Raw genomic sequence first — 18,547 nt, forward strand, 5'->3', positions numbered from 1 at the left:
CTATATAAGAAAGAAGGCAAGGATATATATACATATATATATGTTATATATATACATTAATATATAATATATACTGTGTATTGGTTCCAGTGGTAAGGGCTAGGCAATAGGGGTCAAGTGACTTGCCCAGGGTCACACAGCTAGGAAGTGTCTGAGGTCAGATTTGAATCTAGGACCTCCCATCTCTAGACCTGGCTCTTAATCTTCTGAGCCACCCAGCTGCCCCCAGTTTCATTTTTTTTTAATTCAATTCTTCTTTAGTATCAGTTCTAAGTATTTAATATCTAAATATTTACTATCAGTTCTAACACACAGGAGCAAGGGCAAGGCAATCAGAGTTAAGTGACTTGCCCAGGGTCACACAGCTGGAAAGTTGTTCATTTGTTTCAGTCTCATTCAGCTCTTCATGACTCTATTTGAAGTTTTCTTGGCAGAGATACTGAAATGGTTTGCCATTTTCTTCTCTAGCTCATTCTATAGATGAGGAAACTGAGGCCAACAGAGTTAAGTAACTTGGCTAAGGTTAGTAAGTGTCTGAGGCTGAATTTGAATTCAAGTCTTCCTTACTTCCAGGCTTGGGACTCTATCCTCTGGGCTACCTAACTTTGTTGATTAATTGGTTAACTTTGAAAGTGACGGAGAGGACTTTACAATTTTGTTCTCCTCCTCCTTCATCCTTGTCCTTCTCTTGCTGGTAATAGATGACAATTCTGAAGAAATGCCCAGACAGTACATAGCCCAGCAAAATCCAGAAATTACTTCAAGACACTCTCTATCTTCAGGGACTGTGATTCTGATCACCCTTCCTCTGTTTCTACTTAGATGAATATCTCAAAGTCTTAAATGTTGGTGTGGCTGAGGTCAGGAAATCCTTTCTGGGACCATTTTCCCCTTCCTGCAAGATGGTCCAGATGATGAAACAGTTTCTGTATCGAATCTTGCCTGAGGATTCCTACAAGATGGCGACAGGAAAGCTCCATGTGGCCCTCACACGGGTGGAAGATGGAGAGAACGTGGTGGTGAATGAATATACTTCTAAGGAAGAGCTCATTGAGGTACAGATGCCATATACCTGGGATTAAACTGGAAGGTGGGCTTTTTATCAGACTCGACCCAGAAAAGAAAAAGAGGAGGTTTCCTGACTGATGTTTTTCTTTTCTTCTTTTCTTTCTTTTAATAAGCATTTATTTTCCTGACATCCCAGTTCCCCCCACTGGAAAAAAAAATGAAAAAGAAAACCCTTTAAATAAATACTTAAGGAGTCTCTAAATATATAAAAAGCAGAAATCAGCTAAAGAATTCAAGAAATAATTCTTTTTTTTTTTACATTTTATTTTACATTAAAAACAACAACAACAACAACAACAACACACTTTACTTTCCCTTAGAATCAATACTATGGGGGCAGCTAAGTGAGTTAGGAGATACAGAGCCAGGCCTGCAGATAGGAAGTCTCGGGTTCAAATTTGACCTCAGTTACTTCCTAGCTGTATGTCCCTCTGGGCAAGTCATTTAACCCTTATTGCCTAGCCCTTAGTGCTCTTCTGTCTTAGAATCGTTAAACGCTTACTTTTTGCCTTAGAATCAATATTCTTTTTTTAAACCATTATCTTTTAGCTTAGAATAAATATTGTGCATTGATTCTAAAGCAGAACAGTGGTAAGGGCTAGGCAATGGGGGTTAAGTGACTTGCTCAGGGTCACACAGGAAGTGTCTTAGGCAAGATTTGAACCCAAGACTTCTTATCTCCAAGCCTGGTTTTCTCTCCACTGAGCCACCTACCTGCCCCTAATTTTACACATTTAATTAAAAAGCAGTTATTTTCTCTTTAATTCCCCCTCCCCCACTGGAAAAAAAGAAAAGAAAAACCAAACCACTGTAACAAATAAACACAATAAGTAAAACAAATTCCCAAATTGTCCATATCCAGATGTGTTTCATTTTCTATCTTAAATTTATTATCTCTTTCTCAGAAGTTAGGTAGCATTGTTCAGCATTGGATCTCTGAAATCATAACTGGTCATTGCACTGCATTGAGCAGAGTTCTTGAAGTTTTCTACAGGTTTTTTAAAAACATTGTTGTTTGTTATTGAATAAGTTGTTTTGATTTTGCTCCTTCACTCTGTGGGAAGGGAATTTCCCTCTCCATTGTATCGCTTTATTTGACATCATCAATCAGTGATCTGGAGGTCCTTTACCACTGAGATATGCAAGTACAGAGAAAGGAAGTTGAAACCAATGAGACAGGAAACTGATCCCACAAGCACTGGCCCCCAGGCAGTGCCAGGCAAATTAAGGAACTATGATTGGTTCCTGAGATGTGACATGAAAGAGCTAGTAGGTGTAGAAAATTGCTTATAAGGTGAGACCAACGCACTGCTTGTTCTCTTGCACTCTTCTGGCTGAAACTTGGAACCTGAAGTAATCACTCTCTGTGGTGAGCTTCAGTCCATCAAATGGCAACTAGAGTATTTAGCTAAGCACTTCTTTACCTCTTTCCTACATTTCCCTCTCTTTACTATCACTACTTTGATGTAATAAAGCTCCTAAAACTACTAGCAACCTCATAATTTAATTTTAACTATTACAACTCTGTATCAGTTTATAGATGTCTTCCCAGGTTTCTCTTTTTTTTTTTTTTTTAACCCTTAACTTCTGTGTATTGACTTATAGGTGGAAGAGTGGTAAGGGTAGGCATTGGGGGTCAAGTGACTTGGCCAGGGTCACACAGCTGGGAAGTGTCTGAGGCCGGATTTGAACCTAGGACCTCCCGTCTCTAGGCCTGGCTCTCAATCCACTGAGCTACCCAGCTGCCCCCCAGGTTTCTCTTAAGCCATCCCTTTAATAGTATTCCATGATATTCACATATTGTTCATTTATTTATTTTATTATAAAATTGTATTTGTTACATACATATCATAACATATCATATATTTAATATAAGATTATATTATTTTATTATAAACATTTATTATTTAATTCCCCCCAATTGATGGGCACTCCCTTAATTTCCAATTCTTTACCACTACAAGAAGAGTTACTATATATGTTTTTGTACATATAGATCCTTTCCTTCTTTCCTTGATCCTTTTGGGGTAAGGAATTTCTCTTCCTCCTCTCATATTACTTTACATGGCCAATTTCTACAAATTCTATAATTTCTCTTTATTTTCTTTTTTCTTTTCTTTCTTTATTCTCTTTATTTTTTCATATTATGAGGTATGGAAAGAGCTATCTGGTACTGCTATCTCAACCTTGGCTATGGAGTAGCTCCCCTTAAGAAACAGTCCCTTTCCTCTCTCCCAGTGACATTTGTTAATGAGACTGAATTATTACTGCAATAGGTTGCACTTTGCAGGAGATGTCATGCAGTAGTAGGTAGAGGGCATATCTCGGTATCAGAAAGACCTAAAATTGAATTCCTGTTTCTGACATTGTTTCTATGATCCTGGTTAAATTTTTTCTTTTAAATCCTTATCTTCTGTCTTAGTATCTATTCTAAGACCAAAGGGTAAGGACTAGGTGATCAGGGTTAAGTGACTTGCCCAGGGTCACAGAGCTAGGAAGTATCTGAGGTCATATTTGAACTCAGGACCAGTGCTATATCCATATATCCACTATACTACCTCACTGCTCCTATGGTTAAACCTTTTCACCTTTTTGTGCCCCAGGAATATATTACTATTAGTTGACCCTCTGTAGAAGTAGAGGCAGTTTCTATATCAGTCAGTGTCCCACACCAATGAAATCACAAGACTGGTCCTCCCCAAAAAGTATCCTTGTGCTCAGTTCTCACTCAGACAGATAGAACAATTATTGCAAACAGGCAGAGGAACAACAAACTATATCAATCCTTCACAATTTTTTTAACCCATACCTCTGTCTTAGAATCAGTACTATATATTAGATCCAAGGCAGAAGAAGAAGGCTAGGCAATGGGGGATTAAGTCACTTGCCTCAGGTCACAGAGCTAGGAAATTTCTGAGGTCTGATTTGAACACAGGACCTCCAATCTCTAGGCCTGGCTCTCAATCTACTGAGCCACCCAGCTGCCCTTCAGTTTTGTTTTGTTTTTAATTTTTTTAATGAAAGGAAAATGGCTTCTCTCCTCCTACTACTTATCCCCTACCCCCACCCAGCTTCCACAGGCATGATTACACTATCCAGATACCATTCACACTATTATAAAATAATAGAAAGGAGGTGAACAGGAGTCATGGGGGAAGGGATGAGTGTGTGATGGCCATCACTAGCCTCTCCCTGTTCTGCTCCCCTTTCTCCATAAAAAACAGAAAACCAAAATGATAGGTATTTATTGAGCAACTGGTTTAACCATCAAATAACAAGTATTTATAGAGTACCTGGCTACTGTGAGGACTACTCAGAGGACTCTATATGCCAGGTTGAGGAGTTTCCTGTAGGAAAGTTTATGAGCAGGAGGTTGATATGATCAAAAGAAAATCCAACAGGAAGGATTGGATGGAGCAAAGAGGTCTTTGGATTGCTGATGGCCTCCTTTTCATCTCCTTCCCATCCTCTTCCCTCCAGAATAATAACTCCAGGGACTTCAAGGGAGTCATGTTCTTGATGACGCATTCCCTCCTTCTCTGGTGATATTCTTGCCCATGCCTTTCCTTTAAATCCCCCACAGAAGCTCCAGCCAGCCAGTTGGAGGTCTTCTTCTGGTTATTTTACCTTTTATCTCCTACTCTTTAATTTTGTTTATTTTTTCTCAATTATATCTAAACAAAAAAATATGTGTATATTGGAAAAAATTTTAATTTCCAAATTCTTTCCCTCCCTCTCTCCTCCCCTCCTTGAGAAGCAATTTGATGTAGATTATACATGTGTAGTCATAGAAAACATTTCTATATTAGCTATGTTGCAAAAAGAAACATAAACAAAAAAACAAACAAACCCCCTCCAAAGCCTAAGAATAATAAAGAAAGTTTAAAAAGTATGCTTTAATCTGCATTCACACACAATCAGTTCTTTTGCCACAGATGGACTGAATTTTTCATCATAGGTCCTTTGGAATTGTTTTGTATTGCTGAGAATAGCTGAGAATTAATTACCAATCATTGTACAATATTGCTTTCACTGTGTTCAGTGTTTTCCTGGTTTTTCTCATTTCACTTCGCATCAGTTCTTATAAGTTTTCTCAAATTTTCTAAAACTATTTTGCTCATCATTTCTTATGGCACAATAGTATTTCATCACAAAATTTATATCACAACTTGTTCAGCCATTCCCCAACACATTCCCTCAGCTTCCAATTCTTTGCCCTTCTGGTTATTTTCATATTTACTGAGATCAGTGCAACATTCATGTCATTCATCTGTTATTCTTTTTCCTTTCTCTTTGAGCTGTCCATCTCCCTTTCTGATTCTTGATTAATCTATAAAATACGAGGGAGGGCTAGATGATCTCTAAAGTCCTTTTCAGCTCTTAATTCTGGCTTTTATATTGCTTAAATGCACATCATAATTGGAAATAGGCATCAGCCCACTTATACCCACCATATATATATCTTTCCATTGCCCCCTGGGCCTCTCCACAGGCACTCTACTGCAGCTGCTTTATTCCTGTTTACTGTGGCCTCATTCCACCAACTTACCGGGGAGAGGTGAGTACTCCAGCCTTACCCCCCAGGGAAAACTTGAGGAGAAGGGAAATCAGTGTTTTCAATAAGCACTTATTTGATCCCTACTGTGTTCAGAGCACTGTGCTAGTCTCTAGATGACATCATAGGATGACCCATTTAGGGTAAGTGAGACTCTAAGAGATTATTTAGTCTCACCTCCTCATTTTCCAGATAAAGAAAGGCCAAAAGATGGCAAGGGATTCACCCATGGTATGCAGGTAGTATGCATAAGAAATTGAATTGAATCCAAGTTTTCTTGGATCAAAATCCAGGACTCTCTCTACAAACCATGAGATATACAGTTTGCTTAAGACATAGTCCTTGCATTCATGAAGCATTATATTATAGTAGGGAGATATGATGGACAAAAAATGGCAGCTGGTGGCATAGTAGGCAGAGCCCTAGGTCTGAATTTGGGAAGATCTGAATTCAAATCCAGTCTTAGACACACTCTATGTGACCCTGGCCAAGTCATTTTAACATTAGTCTGCCTCCATTTCCTCAAATATAAAATGGAGATATTAATAGGACCTATTTCTCGGGATTGTTGTGAGAATCAAATGAGATGATAGTTACAAAATGCTTAGCACAGTGCCTGGCACACAGTAGGTACATAATACATGCCTTTTCCTTTTCGAATAACCATACTACAAACAAATACATGATAAGTGTCTAAGAGAAGTTCCAAAAACATACCAGGTGAGGTCTGAGGGGAGAATGTTCGCAATAAACTGAGTTAGACAGGGAGGGATTCATGGAGGAGGGAACATTTGAGTTGGGTTTTTTAAAAGATGGTTAAGAATTTAATTGATTTGGGATGGCAGGAGGACATTTCATGCACAAGAAACTCCATGAACAGGCTCATGGAGATGGGAAAATGTAGGGTATGAGGGAGAGAGTAGTTTGTGGTGGGAGCATAAAGGGGAATAGAGTGAGAGATCTGATAATGTAACGTGGCCTAGGATTGTGAAGGGCCTTGAATGCCTCATTAAGAAATTTAGTAGGCAATTCAGAGCATGAGGAATCAAACAATCAGACCTATGCATAAAGCAGTAGTATGCATGTGAAGGATGAGTTGGAAGGGAGATGGGAAGGAGGCCACTACATTATTAATTCATAATAATAACAATAACAATAACTAGCTTTAAGGTCAATAAAGAGCTTGACGTATTGGCTCATGTGATTGTTGTTAAAATCATTATCTGGGACAAGATGGATGCCACTTTGAATGACAGGACTGGAAGTTGAGAACCTCAGAATGCCCCAGGTGCCGTGAGCCAAGGGCAAAAAGCAGTTGGCCCCAGCCCTATAAATACCCCCAAGTGACAACACAAGGGAGCTCAGATGGGAGCAGGGACTTGGGAAGGTGGGAGGTGAAGGGTGAAAGGGTAGGCTTGAAACCTGTGACCTGGTGTCCTACTGAGAGAGCTAGTGATCAAGCAACATCATTGTTATTAGAGCTATGAGAGTTTACTGATTCATCTATCAACATCATCAAATAGCCTTCCCTAATCTCTGGCTTGGATGTGGCCAAGTCAGGTCAGAGTTAGTGAGAGGGTGAAGAACCTCCAGCTTCTACCAAGCCTAGCCATCTCCAGACCTTGATCAACAACTTATATCATTAGATGAATTAATTAGCCATAGGGTTCCTAAATCCTCAATCCTGTTACCTTGTTTCCTTACCTCATCAATAGATTCAATATAGAGTTTACCAACAAGTCCCTTTCCTGAGTGGTTATTATACCAAAGCCCTTGGGAAGGGGAGATCAATACGCAGCCAGATTATACTGTTTCCACTAGCCTATCAATAGCCCTTACCAACAACTAATCCAACCTCAGATTGGGACCTAGAGAGGTTAACCATCCACACAACCTCTCAGGGGTTCCCTGCCTGGGCAAACTGTTAGAAAGGGGATAACTGACAGCTTAGTCAACCAAGCCTGTCACGGAGGAGAGACATAGATTATACCAACAACAACTGTGAGAGGAGAGTGTGCTTTCTCCCTCACCAACTATAGCCAGCTTAGGCCTGGGCATAAGATCACTCCTCCATCCATACTATCTCTGGAGTCCATATATATCATCCATTCTCTGAAGATCCTAGATAGAGAGATATAACTATATCCACCTTTTTCTTTTTAACATTGCCCTACATAGATTCCTATGGGACAGGAAAAGCAGCTAGCTGACCCAGTGGATAAAGTGTTGGGCCTGGAGTCAAGAATTCTCATCTTTCTGAGTGTAAATCTGGCTTCAGACACTTCCTTGCCGTGTGACCCTGGCCAAGTCACTTGATCCCCATTGCCTAGCCCTTAAGGCTCTTCTGCCTTGGAACCAATACACAGTATGGAATGTGAAACAGAAAGTAAGGGTTTTGTGTTTTGTTTTTTTATTTTTTTTTTTAAACCCTTACCTTCTGTCTTGGAGTCAATACTGCATATTGGCTCCAAGGCAGAAGAGTGGTGAGGGCTAGGCAATGGGGATTAACTGACTTGCCCAGGGTCATACAACTAGGAAGTGTCTGAGGTCAGATTTGAACCTAGGACCTCCCATCTCTAGGCCTGGCTCTCAAACCACTGAGCAACCCAGCTGCCCCCTGTGTTTTTTTAAAAGGATGTGTCGATGGATGGACAGAGAAGGTGAAGGTCAGACCTTGAGTGGGTAGAGAGTTGGAAGTGGGGCAGAACAGATTATTCTGGCAACAGTGCCAGGGAAATCTGTTACAATTCACACTGGCAGGAGCTTGCTATTGTTCTACCCAGAGACAGAAATGTTCCTCCATAGGAAAAGAAGATTTCTCCCCTGTCCTTCCTTCAGGATAGCAGGATAGACTACCTGCTACCCACTGCAGTGATGTCAAGCTGTCTGAAAGCAAAACACTTAAGAGCAGACTGGAACCCTGATTCCACATTATAGACTCCCAACAACTCGGATCCTAAACTCCCAATTAAAAATGAAAGCCTTAGTCACATGTTCAGATGAGAGGATCAAGAATCCTTTGGGAAATAAAGAGATCAGTGGAGGACTCTCAGGTGGCTTAGGGATACCCTAATTAGAGAAGGTCTTTATTCAAAGTGGTGAATGTTTTTGGCAGCTGGGTGGCTCAGTAGATTGAGCACCAAGCCTACAGAAGGAGGATCTGGGTTCAACTCTGGTCTCAGATACTTCCTAGCTATGTGACTCTGGGCAAGTCACTTAACCCCAATTGCCTAGTCCTTGCCCTTTTGTCTTGGTGTTGTTACTAATAAATTAAGGATTATTTAAAAATAAATTGAAGAATGTTCTTTATGGCTCTGTCAATGAGGCTGAAGTTGAGAAGATTTTCAGAGAGAAGTGGTTTATTTTGTTGTGTTTTCTGGCCTTAGAATGTCCCCCATCCCTCACTCACCCCTCTTCAGGTCCACAAACATAATTCAACTGGCATGTTAACAGATAATAATGGCTTCATTTGTTTCTTCCTCCCATTTTCACAGTGGCCTTCTGGAGACAATGGCTTTGGCCAAAGAAGTAACCTTAAAAAAATGTACACGTTGTCTGGAAAATATCTGATGTGTGTTTCAGTATCAGTCCTATATCCAGAAGTATATGCTGTTAAATGTTAAACAACCACTCAAAAAAAAAAAAAAAAGCACACACCCAACACACTTTTTATTTCATCTGCCCTATTAACATTTTTTCTTTTCTTTTTCTTTTTTTTTTTTAGACCCTTACCTTCCGTCGTGGAGTTAATACTGTGTGTTGGCTCCAAGGCAGAAGAGTGGTAAGGGCTAGGCAATGGGGGTCAAGTGACTTGCCCAGAGTCACACAGCTGGGAAGTGTCTGAGGCCAGATTTGAACCTAGGACCTCCCATCTCTAGGCCTGGCTCTCAATCCACTGAGCTACCCAGCTGTCCCCCTATTAACATTTTTTCCATCACTTTCCTAAGTCAATCAATGAAATAATAAATCAAACTCTAATATGTGTCATTTACCAATTCCCAAGGTGTGAGTGCTCACACTGAAAATTTAGTCATTGCCTCAAGGGAGCCAGTTAAAATTCTAGCACTGCTCCCCAAACTCTAGGCAACATCCATGGTCTGACTGGTCATGCATTGGCTACCCAAGTCCTAGTGAAAAGATCAGTGAGTTAGGAATCAGAAGACTTGGATTCTGTCCTGACTCTTGTCACTAAATTCACCCATTGACCTTTGTCAAGTCATTGTCTTTATCTAAGTCTGAATTCACTCATCAAATGAGGGGGGGGGGGTAGACTCAATTACCTCAATGATCACTTTTTTTGCAAATGAAGAGAACAATTTTCTCTTTCCCTCTCTCCCTCCCTTTCTCCTTTCCTCCATCCCTTTACTATCTGCCCAATATCAGTTCCAAGATAGAAGTACAGCAAAAGTTTGGCAACTGGGGTTAAGTGACTTGCCCAGGGTCACACAGCTAAAAGGGGTCTGAAGCCAGATTTCAACCCAGGTTCTTCTGACTCCTGGTACTATATCCACTGTGCTACCTAGCTACCCCACAATGTTCTCTTAAAACTATGATAATGATAATATTATTATGTTGATAATAAATCCTTTTTTTTTTGTTTAAATCCTTACTTTCTGTTCTAGAATTGCTGAAGAGGGAAAAAGGCTAGGCAATTGGGGTGAAGTGATTTGCCAGGGTTACACAGCTAGGAAGTGTCTGAGGCCAGATCTGAACCTAGGTACTCCTGATTCCAGACCCAGCTCTTTATCCACTGAGCTACCTAGCTGCCCCAATAATAAATTCTCTAGGATTGTTCTCAACAGAGGAAATGGGGACTAGGAACCAACCAACCTAGAAACATTTATTAAGTATCTACTGTGTTTCTTGTACTATGAATACAAAGTAGAAATGGTAGATACAAAAATGAAACAGTTCTGCATTCAAATAATTTATATACTACTGGGAGAGGAAAGAACATGTTCCTAGATAAATAGATATAGAACATATACAAAATAAATACAAAGTGATTGGCAGGGGCAGTATTAACAACTGGGGGATGAGGAAACACCCCTTTCAGAAGGTGAGGGAATATACTTGAGTTGAACTTGGAAAGGAGCTAGGAGTTCCTCAAAGCAAAGAGTGAGGAGGGAGAACACATTTTAGGAATAGTTAAGACCCTGTGAAAGAGCAAAGAGGGGAGAAATGGGGTGTGTCATGTACAGGACACAGAAAGAGGCCATTTTTGGTTGAAAGGTTGAATGAGATTGCATAAGGATAATGTGAAATCAGCCAGGAGAGAAAGCTGGAGCCAGATCATGAAGAGTTCTACCTGCCAAATAGGTAGGCTAATGAGAGGGAAGGATCTTGGAGTAGAAGGAAGGAGTAAGATGTAGGTGGGACAAAGGAAGAGAAAGAAGAGTCAGCTTTCTAAGTTATAGGCTTTAAGAATTAAGGACCTTTTGAGGGCAGCTAGGTGGCTCAGTGGACTGAGAGCCAGGCCCAGAGATGAGAGGTCCTGGGTTCAAATCTGGTCACAGGCACTTCCTAGCTGTGTGACCCTGGGCAAGTCACTTGACCCCCATTGCCCACCTTTACCAATCTTCCACCTATGAGACAATACACCGAAGTACAAGGGTTTAAAAAAAATCAAAAAAGAATTAAGGACCTTTTGAGGGCAGCTAGGTGGCTCAGTGGACTGAGAGCCAGGCCCAGAGATGAGAGGTCCTGGGTTCAAATCTGGTCCCAGGTACTTCCTAGCTGTGTGACCCTGGGCAAGTCACTTGATCCCCATTGCCTAGCCCTTACCTTGGAACCAATACACAGTATTGATTATAAGATGGAAGGTAAAGGTTTAAAAAAAATTAGAGACCTTTGGCAGTGATAATTTTGAGAACCAAAAACTAATGCTGGTTGGAAAACCTTGATGTAGATGGTCCCTAAGATCCTATGTAATGCTAATATCTTAGGATTCTAACATCTTCAATAAAAAAAAACTTCCCTGCATATTAACATAGGTATGTTATTTCCAAAGATTGTCCTTTGCATTCTCAATAACCAAAAAAAAAATCAGTAACCCCTCCCACTCCCAATATTCTTGTTCTCTCTTCTTCCTACTTCTAAAAACAGAGGTATATTGATGGAGGATTCACTGGAATGCAGCCGTGCTCCTACTGGACAGACTCAATTACCATCTCAGCTTTCAGTGGCCAGCAAGACATTTGCCCCAGGGACTGCCCAGCTATCTTCCATGACTTCCATTTATTCAACTGTGGCTTCCAGTTCTCCTTGGAAAATATTGCCCGTATGACCCATGCCCTCTTTCCCCCAGACCTGATGGTAAGTGGTAAGAGATTCTGTAGAATCCTGTAACTCCTCTTTTGAAAAGGAAGTAGGGCTGCTCAGGATCATAGTGATTTAGTATACATCTTATCTAGGCTACCCTCTCTCTTCCCATTAGAGATGAGCAAACTGAGGGCCCAAGAATAGAAGTGACCTGCCCAAGATAACAAGGCAAAGGATTTTTAAAAACCTGTACCTTCTGTCTTAGAACAGATACTCAGCAGAGGCAGCTAGGTGGCTTAATGGATTGAGAGCCAGGCCTAGAGATGGGAGGTCCCGGTTTCAAATCTGACCTCAGATACTTCCTAGCTATGTGGCCCTGGGTCAGTCACTTAACTCCTATTGTCTAACCCTTAGCACTTTTCTGCCTTCTAAGATGGAAGGTAGGAGTTTAAAAAAAAAAAAAAAAAGAATAGATCCTCAGTATCAGTTTCAATACAGAAGATTGGTGAGGGCTAAACAATTGGGGTTAAGTGACTAACCCAGGGTCACACAACTAGGAAGTATCTGAAGCCAGATTTTAACACAGGACCTCCCATCTCCAGGCCTGGATCTCTACCTAGTGTAAGATTTAAATTAGTATCCAGTAACTCCATGTATTATATTTTATAAAGTTTATTAATAATTACTTGAAGCAGAAGAAATAAAAAGAACAAAAGTAAAACCTGAGTAAAAAACACCTAAGTAAATTCTTCTGCCTCTCACCTCACCCCACCTTCACAGCCACATTTCTGGGAGAAGAGAGTGAGGGCCGAACTACACAAAACTTATATCTTCCCTACATTAGCATGTAATATGAGAAAGAACATGGGAAGCTGGGAAAGAGAGTTCTGGGGAACAAAATTCTAATTATACACTAGTGAGCCACCTAGCTGCCCTGTCAAGGGTTTTAAACTCAGATCCACCCAGTGTGCTCTCAAACAAAATAGCTCTCTCTCCAGTACATCTTTAGGTAAGTCACTTAACTTCTCTAGACCTCAGTTTGCTCCTCTATAAAATGAAAAATAAATAATCTCTAATGTCCTTTGACATTATCAATCTTATAATGTAAGAAACAAATATGGAAATTGGGGGATTTGAGGACTTTCTGTAGTTGTCATGCAAATAACTGCTAAACAGTCTTGTGTTTAATTCTTTCGGTGTGAATTCTCTGCCAGGTCCTATAAGATTTATAGGACTCAGTCTAGAAAACACTTTGTAGGGAGATAGTGCACAGGGCTAGATTTTCACATAAGCATGCAGAGCCCTCTCTGTGGGCATGTGGTTGCCCCACCTCGCCTACCCCCCACCTTCAGAGTTTGTTACTAGAAAGGTAAAAGGGACTTAGATGGAGATACTCCCCTCCCTCTCTCCACTGTGTCTGATGACATTTTTTTACATCACCTGTCCCTCTGCCCAGCATCCCAATGGTAGTGCTTCCTCCCTCCCCTGTGTGGGGTAAGGCAGGGGACAGGGAGTGCCCAGCACTTGGTGGGGAGTGGGGCATGGCATGTGGTCTCTAAAAGGTTCACCATCACTGTGATAGAAGAAAAAAGGCTGTAGTATTGATGGTTCAATGAAATTCAATGAGAATTTATTAGGCACTTACTATATGCCAGGTACTGTGCTAGGCACTGGGGTTTTAAAGACACAAATGAAATACTCCTTGCCTTCAAGGAGCTTACTTTTTGCTGATCTAGTTGAGGACAAATTTTTAATCCTTTCATAGTGTTGAAAGGGGAAGTAAGTCCTGGTTCTCCCCATGGCCCTCACCACTATTTCAGTGGCTAAAGAAACAATAGATTTTCATGGTGCTTTTCTCCTCAGGCCTTGCATGAATATTATTACCGGGGATATCAGGACACAGTCTTATACTTGAAGAGGCTAAGTGAGTATTCTGGGTAGGGAAGGGGTGGTAATAATGATAACTAGCATTTACATATCACTTTAAGGTTTGTAAAGTATTTTACAATATTATTTCATTTTATCCTCACAACAACCTTGGGAAGTAGGCTCTACTATTATCCCCATTTTATAAGATGAGGAAACCAAGATAGAGAGATTAAATGTCTTGCCCAGGGTCTCATAGGAAGTGTCAGACTGAATTAGAGCTCAGGTCTTCCTGATTTCAGGTCTAACGCTCTAATCACTGTGTCACCTAGTGACCTTTTCCCTTTGGCCAGATAGCTTCCATTTGAACACCTCCAGTGATTGGGGATCCATTACTCTAAGGAGTCCCTGGAAAACAACAACTTGGAACAGTTGAACAGACTCTTCTCCAAAACCCCAAGGGCATTTAAACTCTTATTTTTCTATATTCACAGTGTTCTGGTTAACAAAGCATTCTTGTGAACTGATGGTCACTCTGAGGAACCAAAAAAAGAGAACACTAACCCTGAATTTGGTGGGCCTGAGTCCAAATCCTTCCTCTGACATCTTGTGTTGATGATTCTCAAATCTGCCTTTTCTGCCCCAGTCTCTGCTGACTTCCAGTCTCAGTAATCTCCAACTGACTTTCAGATATCTGGATTGGATGCCCAGTAGACATGTTTTGTTTTTTAGCCTTTATTTTCTGCTTCTTTTTTTTTTTAAACCCTGAACTTCTGTGTATTGGCTCATAGGTGGAAGAATGGTAAGGGTGGGCAATGGGGGTCAAGTGACTTGCCCAGGGTCACACAACTGGGAAGTGTCTGAGGCCAGATTTGAACCTAGGACCTCCTGTCTCTAGGCCTGGCTCTCAATCCACTGAGCTACCCAGCTGCCCCTAGCCTTTATTTTCTGTTTTAGAAACAACTCTAAGACAGAAGGGCAAGGACTGGGCAAATGGAGTAAAGTGACTTGCCCAGGATCAAACAGGTAGGAAGTATCTGAGGTCAGAATCAGGTCTTCCTGATTCCAGATCTGGCTCTCTATCCACTGAGTCACTTAGCTGCCCTATCTAGTATATCCAATATGTTCCAAAATAAAACTCTTCATCTCTTTCCTAAACCTTTCCTCCATTAGATTGCTGTGACCTTAGAGAGAAATCAGTGTTTTCAGCAGAATGCTTGAATTACAGTCTAGGCTACCAACATTTCCTTCTTCAGTAACCCTGAGTAAGTGATTTCCCTTTTCCAGGCTTTGGTTCCTGCATTTTCAAAAGGGAAAGGGACCTATATGTTTTAGTGGATCAAAAGCTCAACATGAGTGATTTGTGTAACATCACAGCCAAAAACCCCCAAGGACAGAAAACTGATCTCTCCATCTAATGTTGCTGATAAAAGGAAATTTGGGGACAGTTAGTGACTTAGGAGTTAGAAAGTCAGGCCAGGAGAAGGGAAATCCTGGGTTCAGATCTGGTTTCAGATACTTTCTAGCTATGTGACCTTGGGCAAGTCGTTTAATTCCCATTGCCTAACCTTTATGCTCTTCTGCCTTGGAACCAATACACAGTGTGATTCTAAGACAAAAAGTAAGGGCTAAAAAAAAGACAGAGTGTAAAGGGATCTTGAGATAAAAAAAATTTGAGATTTGTGTTGGTGAACCTATGGCATGTCTGCTGGAGAGGGTTGTTCCCTTCCTCCTCTCCATGCATGCCTGAGGACATTTCTCATTTCATCCACCCCTTTGCCTAGCAGCCCAATGGGAATGCTTCTTCCCTCCCCTGTCTGGGTGTAAGGGGACAACTCACATGCAGCATGAGGATGCAGTTTGGGCACTCCGCCTCTAAAAGGTTCACTATCACTGCCCTAGACCATAATGGCCTCTGTGTTGTATTGGTGAGTTCTCTGCAGAGGCCTCCTTCAACTGTGACATCCTGTACTTCTCTGGACATTAAATAAATAAAATACTGGGAAAACAATCCTCTGAGCCCAAACTGACCCTTTTTGTTAAATTCATTCATCATAGTGTCAGGGTCAAAGACGCACCTAATGCTTTGCCAGTTTGCTCCCATAACATTAGATTACACAAACTTCCCCCAAAGGGGGAGAGGAAGGGTCAGGTGAATGTTTCTTCAGAAGGAGAAAACCAGTTTCCCGTTTATAAAGTTTCTTTTTTTCCCCAGAGCGTCAGGTTGTTTCCTTATCTTCTTATGAAGGGAGGAATGATTTAATCCCTCTGTTTCAATATAGTCACAGCCAAGGTTATTCCCTAGTTTCAGAGCCAAAAGAGATACTACTGCCTTAAGAAGTCTAGATATGTTCCAAGACGCTAAAGATGTGTGCCAGCTCTCCTTAGCAAACATATTTTGCAAAAGCATTTCTAAAGGTTTTCTTTTAATATGGTTATTGATTATGGATTCTCATATATAGTTCTTTAATCAATTAATAATTAGTATTCCTTATGGTTTATCAGTAAATAATGGTTATTTAATAGGGTTACATACAGAGAATTTACAGCTATATAGAAATATAAAAACTGAATATAAACTGAGTTGCTTACTTAGATGATCTTTTACACTGAGCAGGCTAAACTTGATCCCTCCCAGTCTCCCAAGGCTGGGGCGAGTATCCGTATTTCTCAGGTTCTAGCCATTGTGACTAAGAGATAGTTGGCCATCGATGGATAAATTGCCATTTGTGTCCTCGTAATGTGTTCTAGATCCATTCCTGCCTCTGACCAAAGGAATGGAAATGGTGCAACCCAAAGCCTCACACCCACAGATAATTCATGTCTGAGAGCTGGTATGACTGAGGAGTCAAACACTGGAAATGGCCCAGCCCCAAAGTAGCATCATCAACTCTTCAGTCCAGCCCTATATTTAGAAATTTAGAAGGACATATTTTTTTCTCCTTTATTCTGATCCTCCCTTCTAAAGAGACCTTGGGCAGGTACTTCTTCCTGTTGCCAATTCATCCACCTTCTCCACCCTCGGCCTCCATGAGTGAGATCTCTTTGTCAAAAGGAGCATCCCATATCCTGATATCCTGAAGACTTATATGTCCCTTCTTGGAGGCGTTCTTTCCTTTTCATGACATTAGCACTGGATATAGCTTTAACTTCATGGTTTGCCCACTACACAGTCCCATAGATATTCCACAGTCAGTTCTCTAGTCATAAGATGATAGATTTTGAGCTGGAAGGGACCTCTGAGGTCACTGAATCCAGGACCAGCCCCGATTCTACAAAGGAGGAAACCGAACCCCAAAGAGGTTAGGTGACTTACCCAGGGTTACATAATTAGAAATGTAGACTTGAATTTGAGTCTTCTGGATACCGTGTTTAGAGCTCTTTCCGCTTCACCATATTGCCTGAGTCAACCAATGACTGTCCATATTTTAAAACCAGAAAAACATTCTGGTCCAAACCTCTATCTCCCACCGGAATTTCATGCAGGGATAAAGGAATAACCAATGGGTCATCCCCTTCCATATCCCACACAGCCTTCAATAATTGAGATACTCAAGCAATGGCAGGTTAATTGGAATTTGGGGGGAATAGAATTAATACCCACTCTCCTTTATCCCATTGGATCTAGAATTAGAAGTTTCTACAGTGAGCTTCTAGTTCAACTTACTCATTTTATAGAAGAAAACTGTGGCTGCCAAAGGCCACACAGTTTGTAAACAGGAGACAGGATTTGAACTAGGTCCTTTAAATACACATTCAATGTTCTAGTGCCCTATTCTGCTTTATTTTTAACCAATTTTTGAGAATTTTCTTCAAAGCACATTGACCTACTTCCTTGCCTTAATTTGTAGAATGTAGACCGGGTGGAGACATATCTGTTCTGAGATGTAGAAACAGCTGAAGAATTGAACCATCTTGGGGCAGCTGGGTGGCTCAGTGGACAGAGAACCAGGTCTGGAGATGGGAGGTCCTGGGTTCAAATGTGGCCTCAGACACTTCCTAGCTGTGTGACCCTGGGCAAGTCACTTAATCCCAAATGTGTGGCCACTTTTCTGCTTTGGAACCAGTACTTAGTATTGATTTTAAGATGGGAGGTGAGAGTTTTAGAAAGAAAAAAGAACTGAGCCATCTTAAGGACTTTGAAAGAGCAATTGAGAAAAATAGTGAAACCCAAGAACTTAACAATAAATAACATTTGATTCATTTGACAATAATAACTTAATTGAACAATAAACTCAAAATTCATGGAGTCTCAGAGATGGAAAAACTCTTAGCTATCATTTAGTCCAACTGCTTATCTGAAAGGAGAATCTCCTCTCCAACAGTGAATCCCAGAGAGAGTCAGCCAGTAGAGTTGGGTATAGAGGAACTTTGGAATCAAGAAGACATGGGTTAGGGGGCAGCTACATGGCACAATGGACAGAGTACTAGGCCTGGAGTCAGGAGAACCTGGGTTCAAATCTGGCCTCAGACATTTCTTAGCTTTGTGACAAGGAGCAAATCACTTAACCCTGATTGCCTAGCCCTCACTGCTCTTTTTTTTTTTATAATTTTTTTTTAATTTTTAAACCCTTAACTTCTGTGTATTGACTTATAGGTGGAAGATTGGTAAGGGTAGGCAATGGGGGTCAAGTGACTTGCCCAGGGCCACACAGCTGGGAAGTGTCCCTCACTGCTCTTTTGTCTTAGAATTGACACTAAAACAGAGGTTAAGAAGAAAGAAAGAAAGAAAGAAAGAAAGAAAGAAAGAAAGAAAGAAAGAAAGAAAGAAAGAAAGAAAGAGGAGGGAGGGAGGGA

The 18,547-nt window shown here is 40.9% G+C and overlaps 1 protein-coding gene across 1 annotated transcript in view; it reads left to right on the top strand.

Annotated features, from left to right (window-relative positions):
* The window catches only part of PNPLA1 (patatin like phospholipase domain containing 1), a 55,672-nt gene that overhangs the window by 15,730 nt on the left and 21,395 nt on the right, over nucleotides 1-18,547 (top strand). The window contains exons 2-5 of the mRNA XM_044675865.1: nucleotides 823-1,055; nucleotides 5,561-5,626; nucleotides 11,729-11,938; nucleotides 13,748-13,808. Coding sequence (XP_044531800.1) covers nucleotides 823-1,055; nucleotides 5,561-5,626; nucleotides 11,729-11,938; nucleotides 13,748-13,808 — 570 coding nt within the window. The remainder of the gene's footprint in view (nucleotides 1-822; nucleotides 1,056-5,560; nucleotides 5,627-11,728; nucleotides 11,939-13,747; nucleotides 13,809-18,547) is intronic.

This window comes from Gracilinanus agilis, chromosome 4 (genome assembly GCF_016433145.1).
Source record: "Gracilinanus agilis isolate LMUSP501 chromosome 4, AgileGrace, whole genome shotgun sequence".
NCBI classification, from domain to species: Eukaryota; Metazoa; Chordata; class Mammalia; order Didelphimorphia; family Didelphidae; genus Gracilinanus; species Gracilinanus agilis.